Source organism: Sorex fumeus, unplaced genomic scaffold (assembly GCF_029834395.1).
Source record: "Sorex fumeus unplaced genomic scaffold, SorFum_2.1 ptg000018l, whole genome shotgun sequence".
Lineage (NCBI taxonomy): Eukaryota > Metazoa > Chordata > Mammalia > Eulipotyphla > Soricidae > Sorex > Sorex fumeus.
In genome coordinates this window covers 22212087-22233643 of record NW_026606075.1, presented here as the reverse complement: position 1 = coordinate 22233643, position 21557 = coordinate 22212087, and the positions used below count along the sequence as shown (strand labels likewise).

The 21557-nt window shown below is 41.3% G+C and overlaps 2 protein-coding genes across 8 annotated transcripts in view; both read left to right on the top strand.

The window, feature by feature from the left end:
* Window positions 1-2434, top strand: part of TENT2 (terminal nucleotidyltransferase 2) — a 62542-nt gene extending 60108 nt beyond the window's left edge. For all 7 annotated transcript variants that reach the window (XM_056112581.1, XM_056112576.1, XM_056112577.1 and 4 more), the window contains one exon: window positions 2165-2434. In XM_056112581.1, coding sequence (XP_055968556.1) covers window positions 2165-2239 — 75 coding nt within the window. In that variant the 3' untranslated portion in view covers window positions 2240-2434. The remainder of the gene's footprint in view (window positions 1-2164) is intronic.
* A 4044-nt stretch (window positions 2435-6478) lies between these two features.
* The window catches only part of CMYA5 (cardiomyopathy associated 5), a 112772-nt gene continuing 97693 nt past the window's right edge, over window positions 6479-21557 (top strand). Inside the window, exon 1 of the mRNA XM_056112513.1 lies at window positions 6479-6666. Within this exon, the coding sequence (XP_055968488.1) occupies window positions 6518-6666 (149 nt within the window). The 5' untranslated portion in view covers window positions 6479-6517. The remainder of the gene's footprint in view (window positions 6667-21557) is intronic.

The window sequence follows — 21557 nt, the reverse complement described above, 5'->3', positions numbered from 1 at the left end:
CACTAGTACAGTGGGTAGGGCATTTGCCTTGCATGCAGCTGACCCAGTTTTGATTCCTGGCGCCCCATATGATCTCCCAAGCCCACCAGGAATAATTGCTGAGTGGAGAGCCAGGAGCCCCTGAGCACTGCCAGGTGTGCTCTCACCACAAAATAAATGTGAAAGAATTTACTAGGACAGAATACCGTGGCTCCTGTGTTGTGAAGCCATTAATGTGTCACAAGGAATTTATTATTTGATGTTAAGATAAACTTTTTCCACAGAGAGTTTTTGCTCTGTTTTCATTAATATGGCATTTGATCCTGATTAATAAACATTTTCATACTGATTTTTTTTTAAACTAATAAAATGGATGGATAAAATCTAATGGATTCTTTCACCTCCTTAAAATACCGAATTTAGGGGCCAGGATGATAGGTGGGTAGGTCATTTGCCTTGCATGAGATTGACTGGGGTTTGATCCCCGAAATCCCATATGGTCACTGAAGCACCGCCAGGAGTAATCCCTGAGTGCAAATCCAGGATTAAGCCCTGCACATAACCAGGCGTGACCCTGAAAGCCAATAAATAAATAAAAGTAAAAAAGTAAAGTAAAGGCCCTCCCATTGATCATCGATTTGCTCGAGTGTGCCCAGTAACGTCTCCATTGGAGACTTTGTTGTTACTGTGTCTGGCATATCGAATACTCTCGGTAGCTTGCCGCTCTCTCCGAGAGGGGCGGAGGAATCGAACTCGGGTTGGCCATGTTGGCTGCGTGCAAGGCAAACGCCCTACCGCTATGCTATCGCTCCCGAAATTTATTGTAGTCTTAGAAAAAGCTGTTGTCTCTTCCATGATTTCCCCCCCACCCTGCATTTGCTGTCAAACAACTCTAGAGCACAACTTTATCTTTGTTTATATTTTTAAAGGTTGAAAAAATGTTTTTATGTGTGTAAGGTCATATATATATATGTATATTATATATAAACTGTAACTTATTCCTTGTATTTCTGAAGTACTCTAGCATAAGTGTATTCACCCATGGTTGTCCAATGTAAAGAATTTCTTACTACAGTGTAGAAATATATTTCTAGAAATATATTTCTAGAAATATGTATTATGAGGTGTGTAGGAGAGTGTGCTTCATAGAAGGAAAAGATGGGAAAATAGAAATTTTCAAGACAGATGTTTTCATTATCTAGTTATACAAGCATATTTCATTTTAATGATAATTAAAATGCAAGTGTAGGGCTAGAGAGATAGCAGAGTGAACACTGTGGCTTGTACATGGCTGACCTGGGTTTGATCTGTGATACCCTGTATGGTTCCCTGAGCACAGAGACAGTAGTAAGCCCTGAGCACTGTTGTGTGTGGACCAAACCCTGTTGGTTGTTCTAGAAAAAAACAAGTGTATCATATTACAAGTTGTCCTTCAAATTCTGCCCTCTTAACTTACCAGCCAGAACAGAAAATTGAAATGAAAGTAAAATATTGAATAAATGAAGCTATTTTATTCAGGAGAAAATAATTGAACAGAAAGTTCAATTAAGAATTCAAAAATAGCATTGTTGTGTTGTTACCAATATGTGAGCTTTTCTGAAAATTGTTTAATCATAAAGCCAATACTTGTAAGTCAATTGAACATTGAAGAGAAAACAAACTACAGAGACCTATAGCCATCAAATAGTGAACCTCATTTTTCAGCGTATGTACAAGAATGTTAGTTTTTTTCTTAATCTTTTCTAGAAGAATACATAAAGTGATTTAATATATATCTCTGCTCTCCTTTGTAAATGTTATTTTTAGTTAAAAAATCCAGTAATGATGCAAAATATCAAATAAAGTTACCTTTCCATACTCTCTTAAATCCAAAGGTTTTGTTTTAATTATGCCATATTATTCTAGAAAAAAATATTTAAAACTGCATAAGCATTAATATTTTCATTTGTAACTTTTTATATAGCCAGTGTGCTCATTTTTTTATTAATGGTTGCAATACATGGAAAGGATTTTTCAGTAAGTTTCTCTGGTGACAGAAATAAATACTTAAACTTTATTTAAGAATTAGGTGATAACAAAATAGTACCATCAGTAAAAAAAACAAACCACTATTAACACTCAGTAATTCGCGTTTTTTGTTTGCATATATTATAGGTTTTAAGAATAACTTTTCTTTCTCTCCCAGTCATGGCACAGATTGAAGAACAAAAGAGATTTGAACAGTATACTACCATTAAGAACTGCTATCCTGAAAAGATAATTGACCTCTCTTTCTTAATAAATTCTTCTGAGAAATAAAGAACAAAAGTAACAGCATAATACATTTTATTTACCTCCATCATGATTTCTTTTTGATTGTTCTTGCTTTCATGTTTTGTTTTTTAAAGGACATACTATATAAAGATTGCATATTTTATTATGACATTTCCTAATAAAACCCTTTGATTTAAAGGTGTATTTTTGAAAAATTTGCATTGATGATTAGTAATATTATGGCATAAATTTTCAGAAGATCAGATAAAATATTTTTGGGAGAATTATCTGAACAATAAAGGTTTTGATATAACTTCAATTAATTATTCCACATCCTAATACTGAGGGTTGTAGAATTTTGGAAAGGGTCTGATTCATACATTGTTAAAAGTATAATCTCTAATAGATAATGTGTTGCCTAAGTCTATTCTGGTAAAGTGAAGATTCAATCCAGTTATTCAGTAACTTAAGCAAAATGAGATTTTGTTTCAGTAAAATCCCTGCAGAGGCATGAAATACTGGACAGTTGCCTTAATCTTGATTCACTAGGATACACGAAGGCTTTGGCAGTATTAGCATTTCACTAGTACTTCAGATGAAGTATTCTTGAGATTGCTTTAAAATTTGTGTTGAAATAATAACAGTACATTTTGCACCGTAATAGAGCACTGACCATACAGGAGTTACTGAATTAAAAAATCAGTTTGGAGTAGACAGAGGAAAAAGATTATGTCCCTATGTTTTTTTTTTAATAGTTTAGTGCCTTGTGCACTTATGCTCTACTTTTTAGATGTCCTGATTTTAGTTTCCCTGTCACATGAAGCAGCAGAAACAGAAAGATCAAAGTTAAGATTACATCCTATTGATGCATCAGCTTTTTTTTCAGTGTACAATTTATAGGATTTAATCTAAACTGGAATTTTTAGGCAGTAAGCCGCTATAAAATGTTTTAGATGAGGCAGAACAAAATTATTATACATAAAAGCTTTATGTTTGTAAAGGTCTTTTTTTAGTATTTCTTTTTCACTTAAAGTAGTAGTGATTGCTCCCAAGCTACAGTGTTTATTAAGGTTATTTTTTGATTTATGTAAATATTTGTAAATTGGTCAATGCTTGTAAATTTAAATGTTAAAAGTAACCTTGAAGACAGTTTAATTTTTTCAAAAGGACTATGTAAAAATTCTTTTAAACCTGCTGTAGCACAGTTTGTACCTCTAATGTATATGGTTCTTTTGCAGACCAATTCAAATGGCTAAGACTTTCGCTTTTCTTTGACTTGTAAAAGGTGCATATTTTCATTTTCTTCTTTAAGTTTTAATTTTTGTATGATGTCAAATGGAATAAAGTTTATATATGGAAATTGTTGGTGTATTTTTTTTCTTTTTTTGGTGAAAGTGTCTACCTTTGAAGTAAGTTATCGTAATCATCTAGAACTGAACTATTCACTTATTGTGCTTGATTTATATTGATTATACAGAAAATCTTGGGATCAGGTTCCTTAATAGTCATGTCCAATTCTAAATCAAATAGTCTGAAGTTTAAAATCTTAAACTTCATATACTTATGAAATCCAAATATTTCAGGTAAGTGGGCTGTTATATATGAGAGAATTTTGTAGACTTAAATGATTTACAATATGAATTATATGTGATAAATTCTGACTTTTTTCTGTTTGTGTTGACCAGAACATCCTATACATTTACATGTACTATTAAAAAGGAAGTATCAAAGAGTTTAAAATGTGTATTGTAGTTCTAAATTTTAGATTGGACTAGGATATTTTGAACCATTTTGCAAAGGCAAATATATTTTGTTCACTTTGTATTCCTAAGAATTGGGACACCTCAGAGGACTGGACAGCTTACCTTGCATGCACAATCCCTGAGCTGATTTCTGGTATCACATGGACTCCAAGAGCACTGCTAGGTATAGCCCTGGTATAGCCCATAATTTCTCTGCTGGGCCTGCCTCATCACTATTCCCAAACTTCGGCCATTGGGTCTGCACTGCTGGGACACACCCTCCCCCAACATAGAATTTTTTAAAAAGGGAAGAATATGGAATACACTTCTGTAGTTTGATTAGTATTTTAGATTCTTGTAGCTATGAGTTGTTTATTGTAGGTTGGCAATCGTTTAGAAAGGCCTTACTTCTATTAAGAGCATGGTAAATTGAGGCAAGACAGGCTTTCTTTTCTTCCATTCTCAGACCCATCAGTTGATGCTTCTGTACTGTAGCTGAACCATATGCAGTTTTATACCCACAGACTTAATACGCGTGTGTGTATACCTATATAGCTGGTGAATTCTGCCTTAGATTGATACTTAATAACTGAATAGATTTTGTTATAACCACAAGTAAACATTACTTTTAGCCATAAACTCATTTTAAGATTTTTTAAAAAAAAATACAGAGATAGCTTTTGCTGGGTTAGGGAGAGCCTGGGACTCCTTACTAGAAATTCTCTGCCTACTGACCATTGATTGACTCAATGCTGGGCCCGAGGATGCAATATTGTTTCAGCCCAATGTGCTAGGCCATCCCCAGTGTTCAGGGGGTCTCCAGGACCCACACCTAGAAATGCTCAGTGATTAGGTAGTGCTAGGGAATTAAAAAAAGATTGGCCAGGTGAAGAGCAAGCACTTTAACCCATGCTATGTCTCTGCCCCATGTTGTATAGATGCCTTTACCTCTTATACATATTCAGCCAGTTATGGCCCTATTCACTTCAGAGAAAATATCATCAGAAGTCTACTATGTGACACTAAATTCACTTCTAAGTTTAGAAGATATAGGGAATGGTGAGATAAATGTTAAATTTACAGTTTTCTTGAGGAAAGAAAACTATTGGGAACCTGAAGAGGTTGCTGAGCTGGCCATAAACTGAGGGTTTTTAGATCAGGTATCACTGTATGACTGTTATCCTATTGTTCATTGATTGCCTCGAGCAGGCCCCAGTAACGTCTCCTTCATCCTAGCCCTGAGATTTTAAAAAGTGCCATATTCGAGGCTCTTTCAGGGTGAGAAGAATAAGACCCATCATTGTTAGACTGGTTTTTGGCATATGGAATACGCCACAGGGAGATTGCCAGACTCTGCCGTGTGTGTGGGCAGGATATTCTTGGTAGCCTGCCAGGTAGGCTCTCCAGAGTAAGAACTAGATAATATAATGTTGCTCCAGGAGCAAGGTTTTATAGTCTTTGGGTCTTGGCCATTGATGGGATTACACGTGTGTGTGGGGGGTGGGGGGGTTGGCAGTTGGCGGGTGTAACACCTACATACTGAAGATGGGGGATCTGGGTGGAGGAGGCCCCAGTCCCAATCCAAGCGGGCTTGGAGATCAGGTAAATCTGGCAAATAAGGGTGTGAAGAACTTTTCAGGCAGAAGAAACTTTGTGAATAGAAGCCTGAGTGTGAGACTTGCTTCTGTGTCCAAATTTCTGTCATCTAAAGAGACCAGAGAACTGTAAGGTGTGGGGTATTAGGCAGGGTATCTTAAAGAACTTGGGCATTGGAGAAAGCTTTGAGGGTTTTTAAACCTGAGTGTGACAAAAGACCAGAGGCGTTTGGATTGAGTGGCCAGTGTGGGGAAAAGACTCAAAGGTTTTAAGATTATTGTAGCGATAAGAAGCTTTGTGGCAGAAAAATCTAGGCCTATGGAGGAAGAGTGTGTTGACTTGCAAATGCCAAAGAAACAAACACTGGATTTAAAAGAGCTTTTGTAGTGGCACACTTTGTTTCTAAATGAGTCACTTTAGTAGCTCTGAGAACTTAAAACTAGATCCCCAAGCTCTTCGGAGCCCCGTTTTCCTCATTTGTAGGTCAAACAGCAAGCAGAGTTGTGAGGGTAGTAAAAGTGAGTCCCAGGGCCTGAATTAAAGCCGCTCTGCTCAGGAACTAGCTGCTGAAAACCTGCAGCCCCACTCTGGAGAGAAGCCGAGTTGGGTGCCCCGGGGTGGAGATGGAGAGCGATGATTTGGGGGCGCCCCCCCCCCCCCGCGGGCCGCGCGCTCTCCAGTTGTCCAGGGGACCGGGCCCAACGGGGCGGGTGGAGGGGACTTGGCAGGCGTGCGGGGCAGAGGCGAGGCCGAGCCTGGGCCCGGCAGCGGGGTGGCGAAACTTCTCGGACGCCTTCTATTTAAAGTCGCGGGAACCCGAGCCGCCGGCGGGGCAGGGCAGGGCAGGGCAGGGCAGGGCAGGGCAGGGGCGCGCGGGGGCCGCGGCGCGTCAGTCGGAGGGAGACCAGCAGGCGCGGCGCGGGCGGCTCCGGCCCGGGACAGGCGCGATGGCCAGCAGCGACAGCAACCACGCCGTGGAGACCTTCCTCGGCTCCGAGGAGGACGAGGAGGCGGCCCCGGGCCTGGAGACCGAGGAGGAGTCGGAGGGCGAGGAGGACGAGTCAGTCGCGGAGTCCGAGGAGGAGCCGGACGCCAGGTAGCGGGGCCGGGGCTGGCGGGACTGGGCAGCGCCTTTCTGGCGCGTGTCCCTCCAGCCGAGCACTTTCGAGAAGCTGCTGGCCCGCTCAAGAAACTGAAGTTGTGTGCGGGAGTGACCGGCCCGCCTGCAGCAGCAGAGTTTGTTCTCTCTTCCCCCCCCCACCCCCGCACCCACTTCCATCATCCCTTCTCCCTCCTCCTCCACCAGCCCAGCTCCTTGTGATTTGCTCTTGTTTATTCCTGGGGATTTACCTAAGGCTCAGTGTAACTGCGCAAATGTGCCGAAACTTGTGTTTGGTCCAAGTCGAAGGAACCCTCTGGAAAATCTGATCTGAGAAGTGGGTCAAGAGTTGGGGAGAACGGGAGGGCCAAAGAGATTGTGCAGTGGTTCGGTGCTTTGCGGCTTGTATGCGGTGACCGGGGTTCAGTCCCGGGTATCATATAGGATGCCGTACCCCAGCACCGCCAGGAGTGATTCCTGAACGCAGAGCCAGGGGTAAGCCCTGCATTGCTGTTTCTGACCCCAAACTACGAACAAAATGTTGGGCTGGAAGCTGAGAAGAATGGTCTGGAACCATCTAATGAATGGCGGTCTCCTGCTTGCCTGGCACGGGCTCAATTGCAATGAGGAGACATTATTTGGGTTCAGAGGTTTGTAAATTATTCAGGGGGGGAAATGATGAAGGGGCTTAACCAACCCCTATTCTTAAAATCCTCTTTCTTATAAATATCAGTGATTCCGTGAGTGTGAATACAGTCAGTAATACTGGATAAAATATGCGGCTTTCCCCTTCCCCCCCCTCCCTTGGAGGCCTGAAGTTGCAAATAGGAAGCATCTCCTATCTGTGTGGATTTGTTTTTGCTTCCACTTGTTCTCTTTTAAGTATGTGTGTGCGAATATGATGTCCTTTCTATTAATAAAAGTGTTGCCCAACTAAAGCCAGCAGAGCTGGTGTTGAAATGACCCACAGAGTAGCATGGACCAGGGGCCATGGCAGTCCAATATGAAGTCTGAAACAAGTGTCACTTATTTCCTGAGTAGTTTCCCAGTGAGAAGCAGAAATAATCTCCCTCCTCAACTTTTTGGAGAAAGTGAGCCATTGGGGAGCCACAGGGAGTCTGAACTGTGTCAAATAAATGGGAGGAGCCTTGAGAATGGACCCTGGTTACTACAGGTCAGAGGAGAGTATGTAGAATTTGCTTTGAGATGATGTGAACATGATTCAGGCCTTAGAAAAGAAACAGCAGCAAAGAGATCCTGGGGGAATGAAACAGACTCTCGGGCAACACTGAGAAGGAAAAAACTATCATTCCTTGACTTCTGAACCTTTTCCTTTTAATGATATCTGGAATGCTCATTTTTTTGGGGGGGGGTCACACCCAGCGTTGCACAGGGGTTACTCCTGGCTCATATACTCAGGAATTACTCCTGGCAGTGCTCGGGGTGTGTGTGTGGGGGGGAACCATATGGGATGCTGGGAATCGAAACGGGGTCGACTACATGCAAGGCAGACACCCTAGCCGCTGTACCATTGCTCCAGTCCTGGAATGCTCATATTCTTTTTGTTTGTTTGTTTGTTTATTTGGTACAAAGAGGCATCTCTGCAGGGGGAATGCTCATATTCTTCTTTTTTTTTTATTAGTGAAACACCATGAGGTAGTTATAGACTTATAAATTTTTGTGCTTGGGTTTCAGTTATACAATGATCAAGTACCCATCCCTCCACCAGTGCCCATCCTCCACCACCACGGGTCCCAGCATTCCCTCCCCATCCCCCCTCCCCCCCCCCCCCCCCCCCCCCGTCCCACCCTGCCTCTGTGGCAGGGGGAATGCTCATATTCTTGCCCAACGAAGTTTCACCTTCTTTTTTTTTTTTTTCCCTTTATTTTATTTTATTTTTTTTAAAGTTGTAGATTTACAATTTTTTGTGCTTTGGTTTCAATTATACAATGATCAGATACCCATCCCTCCACCAGTGCCCATTTTCCACCACCATGGATAATATCCCTCCCACCCCCATCCCCCCATCCCCCCGTCTCTGTGGCAGGGCAATCCCCTGTGTTCTCTCTCTCCTTTTGGGTGTTGTGGTCTGCAAAAGAGGCATTGAGTGGCAAACATGTTCAGTCCATAGTCTACTTTCGACATGCATCTCCCCTCCTGGGAGGATCCTCCAAACATCCTTTATTTGGTGCTCCCTTCTGAAGTTTCACCTTCTGATCTAAGTGATTCTAAGCACTACTTGGGCATTGTGCTACCCTTTAATAAAAGTCACGATGTGGTAAGATTTGGGGTAATAATAATAAGTGTCTGAGATTTGTGATGTGGCTAAGTGGTAGAGCATATACTTCATGGATTCACTACCCCCCCCCCCAAAAAAAAAGGTCTGCAGAAAATTTAGTCTGTCTACAGCATCATATTGTTTATTTTGTATTTGATATAACAAGAAGTCAGTAAACTACTGAACAGGATGTAGGAGAACAATCTGGGGTTATTGGAAAATTAGTTTAATGGGTGAATGAGAAGGCTGAGTTTGGTGGGGGCTTAGATCAACAAGACAGGAGTAGAGAAAAAGGGGTTCTCTAGGCATGAACAACTTCTGGGGGAGGGAAGAAAGGGGCGGTGGGAAAAGAAGCAGGAGCTGTGGCTGGAGGAAGGAATATGTAGCGGGGAGGGAATCCTCGGGGAACTTGGAGTCCCAGATACCCCAGAGTTTTTAAAGTGGTATTGTCAGAAATCAAACTTCTTGGTTGTCTGTGGGTTTATAAATAGGACCTAAAGATCTTTAGAATTCAGAGACTAAAAGTGAGAATTTGGGATGTTCTCTAATGGGTAGGAGGAGACAATGTCTCCACATTCTTCCAAACTTCCTTTGGGCTCTTTCACCAAAATGTTATAACCAGAAGAAAGTCTGTGTCCATACCAGTGTTTTGGAAATTTTCTCATTTTAAAACCTGCTAGCAACATTGTAACGTGACTGCCCTATTCAATGAGGAAACCAGTTTTAACTAATTTACTGAGGGCGGAGAGCTGGTAAATGTAAAATCCAAGATATGAGCCTGGGCACTTTTACCCCAAATTCTCGTTAGATTTTCTTCACTTCCCTGTTGAGGAGAAGCCCTCCTTTTTTTTTTTCTTTTTGGGTCACACCCGGTGATGCTCAGGGGTTACTCCTGGCTCATGCACTCAGGAATCACTCCTGGCGGTGCTCCGGGGACCATATGGGATGCTGGGAATCGAACCTGGGTCGGCCATGTTGGCTGCGTGCAAGGCAAACGCCCTACCCGCTGGGCTACCGCTCCAGCCCCGAGAAGCCCTTCTTGACACACAGAATGACACCCGCTAGCTGAAACTGTCTCCAGCTAGCCTCCAGCTAGGGGAAAGGAAAGATGTTTCTTTGAATAATAGAAGGTTACCCCTTCTTGAATGGAAAGACTATGCATTTTTCAAGGTCAGTCATTCTGAGAAGCTAAATTACAAATTGATTTTTGTTTTGCTTTATTGAATTTAGTTTTTGGGTCACACCCTGATGCTCAGTGCTTATTCCTGGCTCTGTGCTCAGGGATCTCTCTTGGCAGTGCTCAGGGAACTATATGCAGTCTCAGGGATTAGGAGGGGTTGTCTGCATGCAATGCCTTAAGCCCTGTACTACCTCTCTAGCCCTACAGATGGATTTTTTTAAAAAATAAGAGTCAACATAGAGGGAAAAAAATGGAATTAGCCAAAGTAACATAATAGGATGCTGATTACTGCTATTTAATGAAATGTTAAGAAGTCATTATTTAAATGCTAGTTATGAAGATTTCTAACTATATAAAGCACATTGTGTTAAAATTGATAAAAATTTTAACTGTATAATTCAGATGTTCTCACCATGAAGTAAAATATGTATTGCAAAAAGATTTTTTAGATGAATATAGGATAACAATAAACATTAAAAGGTTATATTAACCTTTATTCACTTAAAAGGTAAAAAGATTAATAGTGCTTACTTATAAGTGATGGGATAATGGTTGACTAAATCTTTTTCTTTATACTTTTTGGCTTTTCTGAAATCAATGTGTATTTTATTAGCAAAAAAAAAAAACTTTGCCTTTTTAAATTCAAAAGAAAAGGTGTTACCTGCTTGAAAATCTTTAACCTTTCAGGAATAATACATAGAATTATCTTCTAAATCAAGGAGAGCCCTCTAATTCTAAAACTGTTTCTTCAGTGCAGGAAACCTCCCTACTACCCATGCTAGTGCTTATATGGGATCAGAGCCCGTCTCTTCAGATAGATCTGTCACTCAGGGCTAGGGGTAGGATATATGACTTGAAGAGACAGAATGTCAATCTTGTTCGCTATGGGCATATTCCCTATATTCTCTGAGTCCCAATTATTATATCTGTATGATGATGGTATGTCCTCCCGTTATTCATCAATTTGCTCGAGCAGACCCAGTAACGTCTCCATTGGAGACTTTGTTGTTACTGTGTTTGGCATATCGAATACTCTCGGTAGCTTGCCGGGCTCTCCGAGAGGGGCGGAGGAATCGAACTCGGGTCGGCCATGTTGGCTGCGTGCAAGGCAAACGCCCTTCCGCTGTGCTATCGCTCCAGACCATAAATGATGGTATGATGGCGGTAATAATCAGGCTGGAGAGATAGTACAGAGGTTAAGACACTTGCCTTTCATGAGGCGAACCGTGGTTCAATCCCTGAAGCTAATATGGTACCTTAAGCGTGGCCAGAAAGGTCCCTGACCACATAGTCATGAAAAGTCCCTGAACATCACTGGGTTTGACTCAAACACCCACTCCCTACTCCCTGTCTCCCTCAAAAAGCCTCATTCATAAGGTTTGTTTTAGGAATAAGTTAACTGGATGAATATGTTTAAGAGTGCTTGGCCTTTACCAGGTTCAGCAAAGAAGTTCTAATTTCTTGCATTCCTTACGATAAATTGTTATGGATCTATTCCACTTTATTTGCTGTCTTTTAATTCTTCACTTACACATGCAGGGAATGCCTCCCAGTCACCATCGATCATGCAAAATACTGAAGATACAAAAAGGACAAACCATTACTGCACTCCAGAGGTTCATATTCCAGGTGGAAAACCAGAAAAACACAATTATGTCACAAACTGTTAACAGGAGATTAAAGAAACAAAAGGTCTTTAGGAAGAAAGTATCTCAAAGCAAGGAGGAGAGTCCAGGTTCTTCCTGGGAGGATTAGGGAAGGCCTTACTGAGGGGCAGAATCTCGAGTAGGATAAAGGACCTGAGGGTCCTTAGATTGTGATATCAAAAGAAGATTTTGATGTAGTTAAAGGTCATATAGAGGGTGATGCGTGGAGTGATAACACGGCCAGCTGGTATTCAATCCCCAGCATCACTATGATGCCTGAACACCACCAGGAGTGATTCCTGAACACTGAGCCAGTAGTAAGCCTTGAGCACAGTTGGGTGTGGCCCTAAATCAACAAAACCAAAAAGAGAAATTAATTTAAACCAAGAAGTTATAAAGAAATATCTGTAAGACATCATCCTTATAGGAATCTGCACTGCAGATTGTACAGTGGAGCTCATGCCTAGTGTGCACTGGCCCTGGATTTAATTCCAGGCACATGGTCCCAGAGTATAGTGGGATGTGGTCCTGGAGGCTCCCACCACCACCAGGATGTCTCAGACATCCCAAGCACCACTGGTTTGTGTGGCATTGTGTCCTCAGGCTCTTGCATTGAACCGCCATCTCAGTTAGCTGAGAATCACCAGTGGGGTCCCAGGCCTGAGCATTGCTGGGAAGCCTGCCCCCCTCTGGCCCAATCCTTATAAAACACATCGTGTTTTAGAACTGCGAAAGACATTAGAAATGTTTTAATCGACTAGTCCCCTTCCAGGCTCAGACCCTGAGTGCTGTAAGGAGAGATTGTTCAAAGTCACAGCTTCTTTTTTTTTTTTTTGCGGGGTGGTGGGGTGGGGGGAAGGAGAGGAGTGTTTACACCTAGCTGTGCTCTGTGCTCAGAAACCATCCCTGGGAGAGTTGAGTGGGGGGTGGGGGGGTTCATGTGGTGCCAGGGATTGAACTCAGGTCTGCTGTGTGTGAGACAAGGCAGGCGTCCTACCCACTGTACTATCGCTTGGACCCCTCAAAGTCACACAGCTTTGGGGCTGAAGCAATAGCACAGCAGGTAGGGTGTTTGTCTTGCACGCGGCCAACCCGGGTTCAAATCCCAGCATCCCATATGGTCCCCTGAGCACCGCCAGGAGTAATTTCTGAGTGCAGAGCCAGGAGTAACCCCTGAGCATCGCTGGGTGTGACCCAAAAAAGCAAAAAAAAAAAAAGTCACACAGCTTCTTGGTGGTAGAATTAGAACTAGAGCTCAATGTCAGAAAAATGAAAATGATTAGTAATACTGACATTTAACTGCTGTTGTAGAAAATCAACTTTTGAAAAGGAAGAAGACAGATTTTAAATGTCTTTGTTATCAGTCAAGCACTCTTCCCAGATCTATTTATGGGATGCCTCCAGGGCTCTGCTCCCCTCTGGGCTGTGTTGGGAGAGCCTGTTATCTGAGCTCTTTAGAGGTCAGCTGGAAGAGCAGGAGACTGGAGGGGTGACTGCCAGGCATGACAGAGGCTGGATCGCACAGGCACTTGGAGCCCTGTTGGAAGAGCTGTTTAAGTGTTTGGCTGTGCTGGTAGGACATGTCCTTGGTAGGACTTTCTTTATGGAGGAGTACTGCAAGAGTCGATTATTTTTTTTTTTCCCTCTTTAAAGCAGCAAATCACTTAGAGTGTAGGTCCAGTATACTGGTGGAATTTGGGAGGGTCAGGAAAGGCACAAAACACATGTCTTATATTCCCTGAATGTTCTAGCCTGTGTCTATAGCCTCTTGAATGAAAATTTGAATCAATTAAAATAGTAGGCAAGGTCTTTTTTCTACCTACTAAGAAAACACACACACAGAATATCAGGTACAAGAAATAATAATCTTTGGGTTAGTCTAGCTAGTTCCATAGAAACAATAAAACTCCCATGTGTCTTATTAAATTTTTTTCTAATTACATTTAAAAAGTGAAAAGACCTATGTCTGTCCCTCTCTTTCTGACTCATTTCACTTAGCATGATACTCTTCATGTCTATCCAATTATAAGAAAATTTCATGACTTCATCTCTCCTAACAGCTGCATAGTATTCCACTGTGTAGATGTACCAAAGTTTCTTTAACCAGTCATCTGTTCTAGGGTACTTGGGTTGTTTCTAGATTTTGGCTATTGTGAACAGTGCTGCAATGAGCATATAGGTACAGATGTTATTTCTACTGTGCTCTTTTGCATCCTCGGGATATATTCCCAGAAGTGGTATTAGGGGGTCATACAGAAGCTCAATTTCTAGTTTTTGAAGGACTGTCCATATTGTTTTCCAGAAAGGCTGGACTAGTGGGCATTCCCACCAACAGTGAAAGAGCGTCTCTTTTCCTGCACATTCACGCCAGCACTGGTTGCTTTTGTTCTTTTGAATGTGTGCCAGTCTCTGTGGTGTGAGATGATATCTCATTGTTTTGATTTGCATCTCCCTGATGGCTAGCGAGCATTTTTCCATGTGCCTTTTGGCCATTTGTATTTCATTTGTGGAGTATAAAACAACATAACATGAGGCTGACACCTAGGGATAGTAGATACACGGGACAGGAAGATTGCTCCATAGTTGGAAGTCTGTCTCATGAGCAAAGGGGAGAAGGCAGCTGGAATAGAGAAGGGATCACTAAGAAAAAGATGACTTGAGGGATCGGTTGGGATGGGAGATGTGTGCAGAAAGTAGATAAAGGACCAAACATGATAACCTCTCATGGTCTGTATTGCAAACCATAATGCCCAAAAGTAGAGAGAGATTATGGGGAATCATAATGGGGAATCCCTCATGGAGCTAGGGGGAGGGTGGGAAAGGGGGGGTATACTGGGGATATTAGTGGTGGGGAATGTGTGTTGGTGGAGGGATGGTTGTTTAATCGTTGTGTGATTGTAACCCAAACATGAAAGCTTATAACTATCTCACAGTGATTCAATAAAATAAAAATAATAATAATAATAATAAACTAAAATGTAATAAATAAATAAAATGGAAAAGAAATTGGTATAATTAATGTTAATACTAGATTTTTATCAACATCTATTATAATACAATATTCAGAGTATTATCACTTCAACCTGTAATCTGTTTAAAATAATTGATGGAATATCTTAGTGTTTGTTGTGCTTTATATTTACAACAAATCTCAATTCACCTAACCTAGCTTTATTCCAGGTTTCCAATAGCCACATATGGCTAGCTGCAACCATCTTAGACAGTGAAGGTCTGATAACACATAGAAATCCATTAGTTTCTTTGGAAGTCACGAACTTGCTCCATGAATAATGAGTTCTATTTGCACCACCCTCTGATATATACCAGTGACAGGGATATAAAGGGATTGGATGGCTTGGTGTGGTGAGCAGAAGCAGTGAACACATTCAATGCCATAAGACATTGGAAATGGACAGAGGAATAGAGAAAAGACATATATACTTCTTCAAGCAAGATTTAGAAGGATTCCTCAGATGACGCTGTAGTTGGAGAGAAATATTCCAGACACAATATTTGGCTGGCTGTTCCTTTGGTTGGCTGGTTTCAGCTACTGTGCTGCTCTTGGTTATTAGGTCTAAGCTTGCTTTTTCTCCTCCACCATCACCAGGATTTCTAGGATTACTTGTGGAATTAATAAGTGAATGAATGAATGAATGAATGAATAGACAGATAGATGACTATCAAATAATCCAGACTCTTGTGAGAAGCAAATTTAATTGGTATGCTGAATTAGATTAGGCAGAATTTCTGTAGTATAGATTTTTCATTTGCCTAAGACTGAACTGGGGCTGGAGCGATAGCACAGCGGTAGGGCGTTCGCCTTACAAGCAGCCAACATGGCCGACCCGAGTTCGATTCCTCCGCCCCTCTCGGAGAGCCCGGCAAGCTACCGAGAGTATTCGATATGCCAGACACAGTAACAACAAAGTCTCCAATGGAGACGTTACTGGGCCTGCTCGAGAAAATCGATGAACAACGGGAGGGCATTTACCAAGACTGAACTCGGTGATTCTAATCACTCAGTGATTCTAGAATCACAGTTGCTGGGAGGGGACAGAGATAAGTACTGAGAGATTGTTAAATTAGGTTGTCTGTGGTCATTATTCCAATCTTCCCTGACTTGTTGGAAAGTCTTTCCTCGACCTACCCTTGAGCCAGATGGTAGCTAGAAGGAGAAGAATAGACTTCGCTTTTTACTCAGAGAGAAGTCCTGTATTTAGGCAACCATCATGGCTCATTCAGTTCAAAAATTCCACATCCTAATCTGTTTAATCCAAGATATGTGGGAAGATTAATCAGTGCTACTTTTCAGTTTATCAAACTCTGAGACCCAAGAGCCCTCTCATGAGCTGTTGGAATGTTTTCTTAGCTTGGGTATGCTTCTATGGAAAGATCGACATGCTAAACATGCAGCACAATCTTTCTTTTTAAAATAATTATTAGGGGCTCGTGTGGGTTTGGTCCACACCTGGTGCTTGGTTGGTACTTCCAGAATAGTGCAGTTTTTGGGGGTGGGGACTATGTGGTGCCAGGGATTAAACCTAAGCTTCCAGCATGCAAAACATGAATTCCAGGCCATTGAGCTATCTCCGTTGCTCACAACTGTATTCTTAAATGTCAGGTTTTACTAGAGCACTTAAATTATTCATTTACAAATAAAATTCATTCTCTCCTGCTGTGGCTGAGTTAAATTTAACATTTAAATGGAACATCCATCGAGTGCTGGATGGTGAGTTGTGACCTGATAAGAGGCCACAGCCAGAAGAGAAATTGAAATAGAGAAGTTTATTTCTCAGGTTTGGGAGGAAGGACCCCACGTACCAGGAAAAACAAGGCAGGGTACAGGCACAGAGGGATGAGACCTGGGACACATGTCTTTATTACAGTCTGTGGGCGAGTGATTTGGGGTCCCAGGCTAAGTCTAGATTGATCAATTCAAACCCAAATGACAGAGCTGGAGAGATAGTGCAGCAGGTAAGGGATTTGCTCTGCAAGTGGCTGACCCAGATTTGATCCCTGGCACCACATATGGTCCCTTGAGCCTGGTAGGAGTGATCCCTGAAAGCAGAACAAGGACTAATGGCTAACACTCTGAACATCGCTGGGTGTGTCCACTCCCCACAAAAAAAAAAAAAAAAAAAAAAGAGCAGCACCGTGTAATCTCAATGTGGACCTAGAGGTACACAAGTGAAGTCTCTGGAAAGTGGAAGAAACTTGACCACAGGGGCTGTTTGGGGATGTCTTAGTAGGAACTGATAATTTCTTGGCATTCCTCAAACTGCTATCCACACCAGAGCTAGCATCAGGAGGAATAAGAGTGCCAGTTTAAGGTGTCTGGAGGCCACTTGGCAAACAAAATAGATGCTAAGATAGAAATACCATGGAGTGCCTTTGCTTAGCTCATTACTCTCAGTCTCAGAAACAAATTTACAAAGAAGCTCATTCCCTTTTTTCACCTTCATTATAGTAAATTGATTTTGGGGACATATATGTTTTCAGGGTATAATTTTACAGCCCTTAAAAAGTGTTGTCATGCCATGTGCACACAAAATTATTAATATCCCTCCTCCACAGACCACTGAACCCCCCTCTACCCTGCCACCCTCCCTCACTTTTTGATAACCACCATTCTGTGATCAGACTCTAGAGTGTTTTCTTTCACTAGACCTCATTCCCTTGCGTCTGTGTATATTCCTCCTTGTTTCTTTATAAAGAGGGAAATTTTGTACTTTTTTTTCTCTTTCTGACTAATTTCACTTAGCATGACCCCTGTCCCTAGTTCCATCCATGATTTGTCAGAAGGCAAAGTTTCCTCTTTTAGTTGTATTGTACTGTAAATATACCACAACTTTTTTATCCACTCACTTGTTGAACACTTGTTTCCAGAGCTTGGCTATCTATGGTAACACTGCAATGGAGAACTAAGGTATGCATATATATTTTAGATTAGTGTTTTTGTGTCTTTTAGATACATCAAAGTGGAATTGCTGGACCATATAGTAGTTGTATTTTATTTATTTGAGAAATCCATACTGTTTTCCATAAAAACTGATACAGTTTGCATTCTCATCTGTTGGTTGAGATTAAGATTCCCTTTTTCTCTATATCCTCTTTACTATTTGTTATTTCTGGCCTTTTTTGTTGTAGGATATCTCACTGATCTTAGTTGTTATTTCATTCTAGTTTTGATTTGCAGCTCATTGATAATCAGAGATGCTCAGCTATATTTTTTTCATTTGTTTATTGGACATCTGACTTCCTTCTGTGAAGAAGAGACTATTCAGCCCTACTTCCCCACTTTTGGAAGGGATTGCTGATTTTTTGTTGTTGAATTTTATGAGCGCTTTGTCTATATTGGATAATAATTTTTGTCAGTGCATTGTGACTGAATTATTTTTTCCCATTCAGTAAGCTGCTTTGTTTGGTTGTTTAAGTGATCATTTTTTTTTTTTTTTTGCTTTTTGGGTCACACCCAGCGATGCATAAGGATTACTCCTGGCTCTGCACTCAGGAATTACTCCTGGTGGTACTCAAGGGACCATATGGGATGCTGGGAATCAAACCTGGGTTGGCCGAGTGCAAGGCAAATGCCCTACCTGCTGTGCTATCAGTCTAGCCCCAAGTGATCATTTCTTATACAGTGAGGAAGATGTTTACTTTAATGAGCTACCATTTGTCCATTTGTTTATTTTTACTTTTGTTTTTCTTTTTTTTTCAGGGGAGGGGGTGGAGTTGAATCACTGAAGCTACCTCTGAAACCAATATTGTTTTGTCAATGTTTTCTTTGATATAATTTAGGGATTTGGGTCTTACATGTAAGTCCTTAGTCCACCACTCACAAAAGTGGCATGTTCATTTAATAAATATTGATTGAAGGCCTACTGTGTGATAAACAATGTAAACATGCAGTAGATGAACAAAAGGGTTTCTGATCTTTAGAGTTTAGTCTCTGGAGAGGGTAGACATTAAAGAAGGAATTTCACAAGTGATTAGTTACGTTGCTAAAGTGAGTTTGGACTGAGGAACTGAAGTTGATAGCAAAACTTCAGAAGCAAAGTATAAAGACCTAGAAAATCTACATAGGTGGTAACTCTGAACTGTTCCTTGGCTGTATTAAGTGTCCTGATGTGTAGTGGAGTAGATCTTGTGTTTAAAAATAGACTTTCAGCAATCCAGTGTGATTGAATTTTCATCACGCCAAACATAGCAACACCAAAATAACTTCTCTACATGCTCTATGGAATCATGTGATAAACACTGAATAGATATTTCTTATAACATTTATAAAAGTTTGGAACCTTTGCTTAAAAGATAGAATTTATATTAGATTTAGCTTAGTAATACACATTGAAGTTTTCATAGCTAGTACATATATTTTTGTTTATTTATCTTGTTTTGGAGAACATCTGGCTGTGCTCAGAACTTACTCCTGGTTCTAAATCAGAGATCACTCCTAGCAGGGCTTGTGGGATCATTTGGGGTGCTGAAATTGAACCCTGGTAGGCTACATGCAAGTACCTTACCTGCTGTACTGTCCAGATTGAAACAAGAAGAAATTTTTAATTACTTGATCATATGTATGAAACAGTAAAAAAAAAATTTCCCTTGGTTTCAAGCCCAGCACTGCCAAAAAATATTCTCTTTCCCTCCTAGTTAAAAAAAAAAGATTCTAAATTTATATCTGTAAAACCATCTTAGATGTATTAAAGAAGAACATTAACTAAAATTGCAGTATAATTTGGTGTCTGAGATGGTATCCAGAAAGAAAAACGGTATTTAATGCTAAATAAAAGCCATCAAGACAGGGAGCCCAGGGTGTAGAAGATGAACATGAGACAGAGCAGAAGGATGGGACTCCTACCGTGAGACTAAATGCAGGATCACACCCAAGTCAGTTTCTCAAACCTCTAACATTCCATTCTGAAGAGAATAACTGCAAGGCTCTGGCTCAAAATTCTGCCATAATTTTTTTTCTGGTCCATCTATGGCCTGAGTTGAAAGCTCTTTGAATCCTCTCACCAGGGAATGGGAGGGGTTTCATCTTTCATCAAAGCAAATCATGTCAGCCGTCCAGGGTGAGGTATTGCTTCTCCAATTTTTTTCTTTTTGTTGTTTAGAATCTAGAGATTAGAAGAAAATGGAACTCTCTCTTTAAGCACCTTTACAGAAAGCCAGGAGTCTCTTCCTTTATTTTGGTTTGACTCATAGCCTCCTGGGGAATAGTTGTCTTAAAGTGAAAAAGTAAGAACACCAAGACAATTCTGTAGATTCTGGAAATGAAGTTGCCCTTTGGCAGCTATGTTGAATCACGCGCAAAAGAAACAGAGAAAGCTGTGCTACAGAGAGAGGTGGATAGAAACAGAGAAAAAGTGACAAGTAGCTCCCTTGATTTCTGATTGTTTTCCTAGTTCTCCTCTCTGGAGTGGACTGTATACACCTCTTTCTTTCATAGTTCATGAGAAATTGCTATTTCTTAAGATAATAACTGTATTGTACTATGTTAAAGTAAGCTTTCAGATGTTTGTTTCTTATTATGATGACTTCATTCCTTAACATTTTTATCAGTCTGACCTTAGTTAATGCTTTTACGCAGAGCTATCCAAAAGAATCTCTTAAAGGTGGGGTTAAAACACCCATTATAGAGCTGGAGAGATAGTCCAGGGGGTAGGGTGCATACATCTGACCTGGATTTGATCTGTGGCACTGCATAAGGTCCCCGATTTCCTCAAGGTGTGATACCTGAGCCCAGAGCCAAGAATAAGCCGTGAACGCTACCAGTTATGGCCCCAAAACAAAACAAACCACCACCAACAAAAGACTGACATTACTAGGAATACTCTCCCATTCCTAACACCCAGTCAGGAACCTTAGGGATATCAGTATTTGTTTTATTCTTTTTGGGTCACACCCAGTGATGCACAGGGGTTACGCCTGGCTCTGCACTGAGGAGTTACTCCTGGCAGTGCTCAGGGGACCATATGGGATGCTGGGAATCGAACCGGGGTTGGCCGTGTGCAAGGCAAATGCCCTACCTGCTGTGCTATCTCTCCAGCCCCAGGGATATCAGTCTTTGTGATACTGAAACCTAAAGTTGCCTTCACTCTTTCCTCTCTTTCCTCACCCCAACGTAATACCAACCAAAAAGTTTTAAAGTTTCAGTTTAGGAGGAATGAATCCTTCCTGTCTGCAAGCATCCCCATTGCAATTATTTTAAACTCTATTAAACTTAGAGTTATAGGCCTGAAGAAAATTTTGTAAGGTCCTAATACCAACTCTAGCATGTAGTATAAAGCTGCTGGTAGTGGAAAGTGTTTGATCAATCTCAGTTTCACCTCAAGAATTAGAGACTCAGACTTTTCTGGAATCTTGCCTGGAGTTGTTCAAGGCAGGAAAGCTTAGTACTTGCTCTTCTACACATTATAGTAGTGAGAACTGCTAATTTCCTTTGATCCTGGACTCTGAAAGATGAAGATGTGGTGGTGGTGGTGGAGGCGGGTGAATAAGAATACGCACGTGCTGCTGAAAGTAGACTATAGACCGAACATGATTTCCACTCAATTTCTCTTTTGCAAATCACAGCACCCAAAAGGAGAGAGAGAACAAAAGGGAGTGCCCTGCCACAAGGGCAGGGTGGGATGGAGGGATAGGGGACGGGAGGGATACTGGGATTAGTGGTGGTGGAGAATGGGCACTGGTGGAGGGATGGGTACTTGATCATTGTATAACTGAAATCCAAGCACAAAAATTTGTAAGTCTACAACTGTACCTCATGGTGTTTCACTAT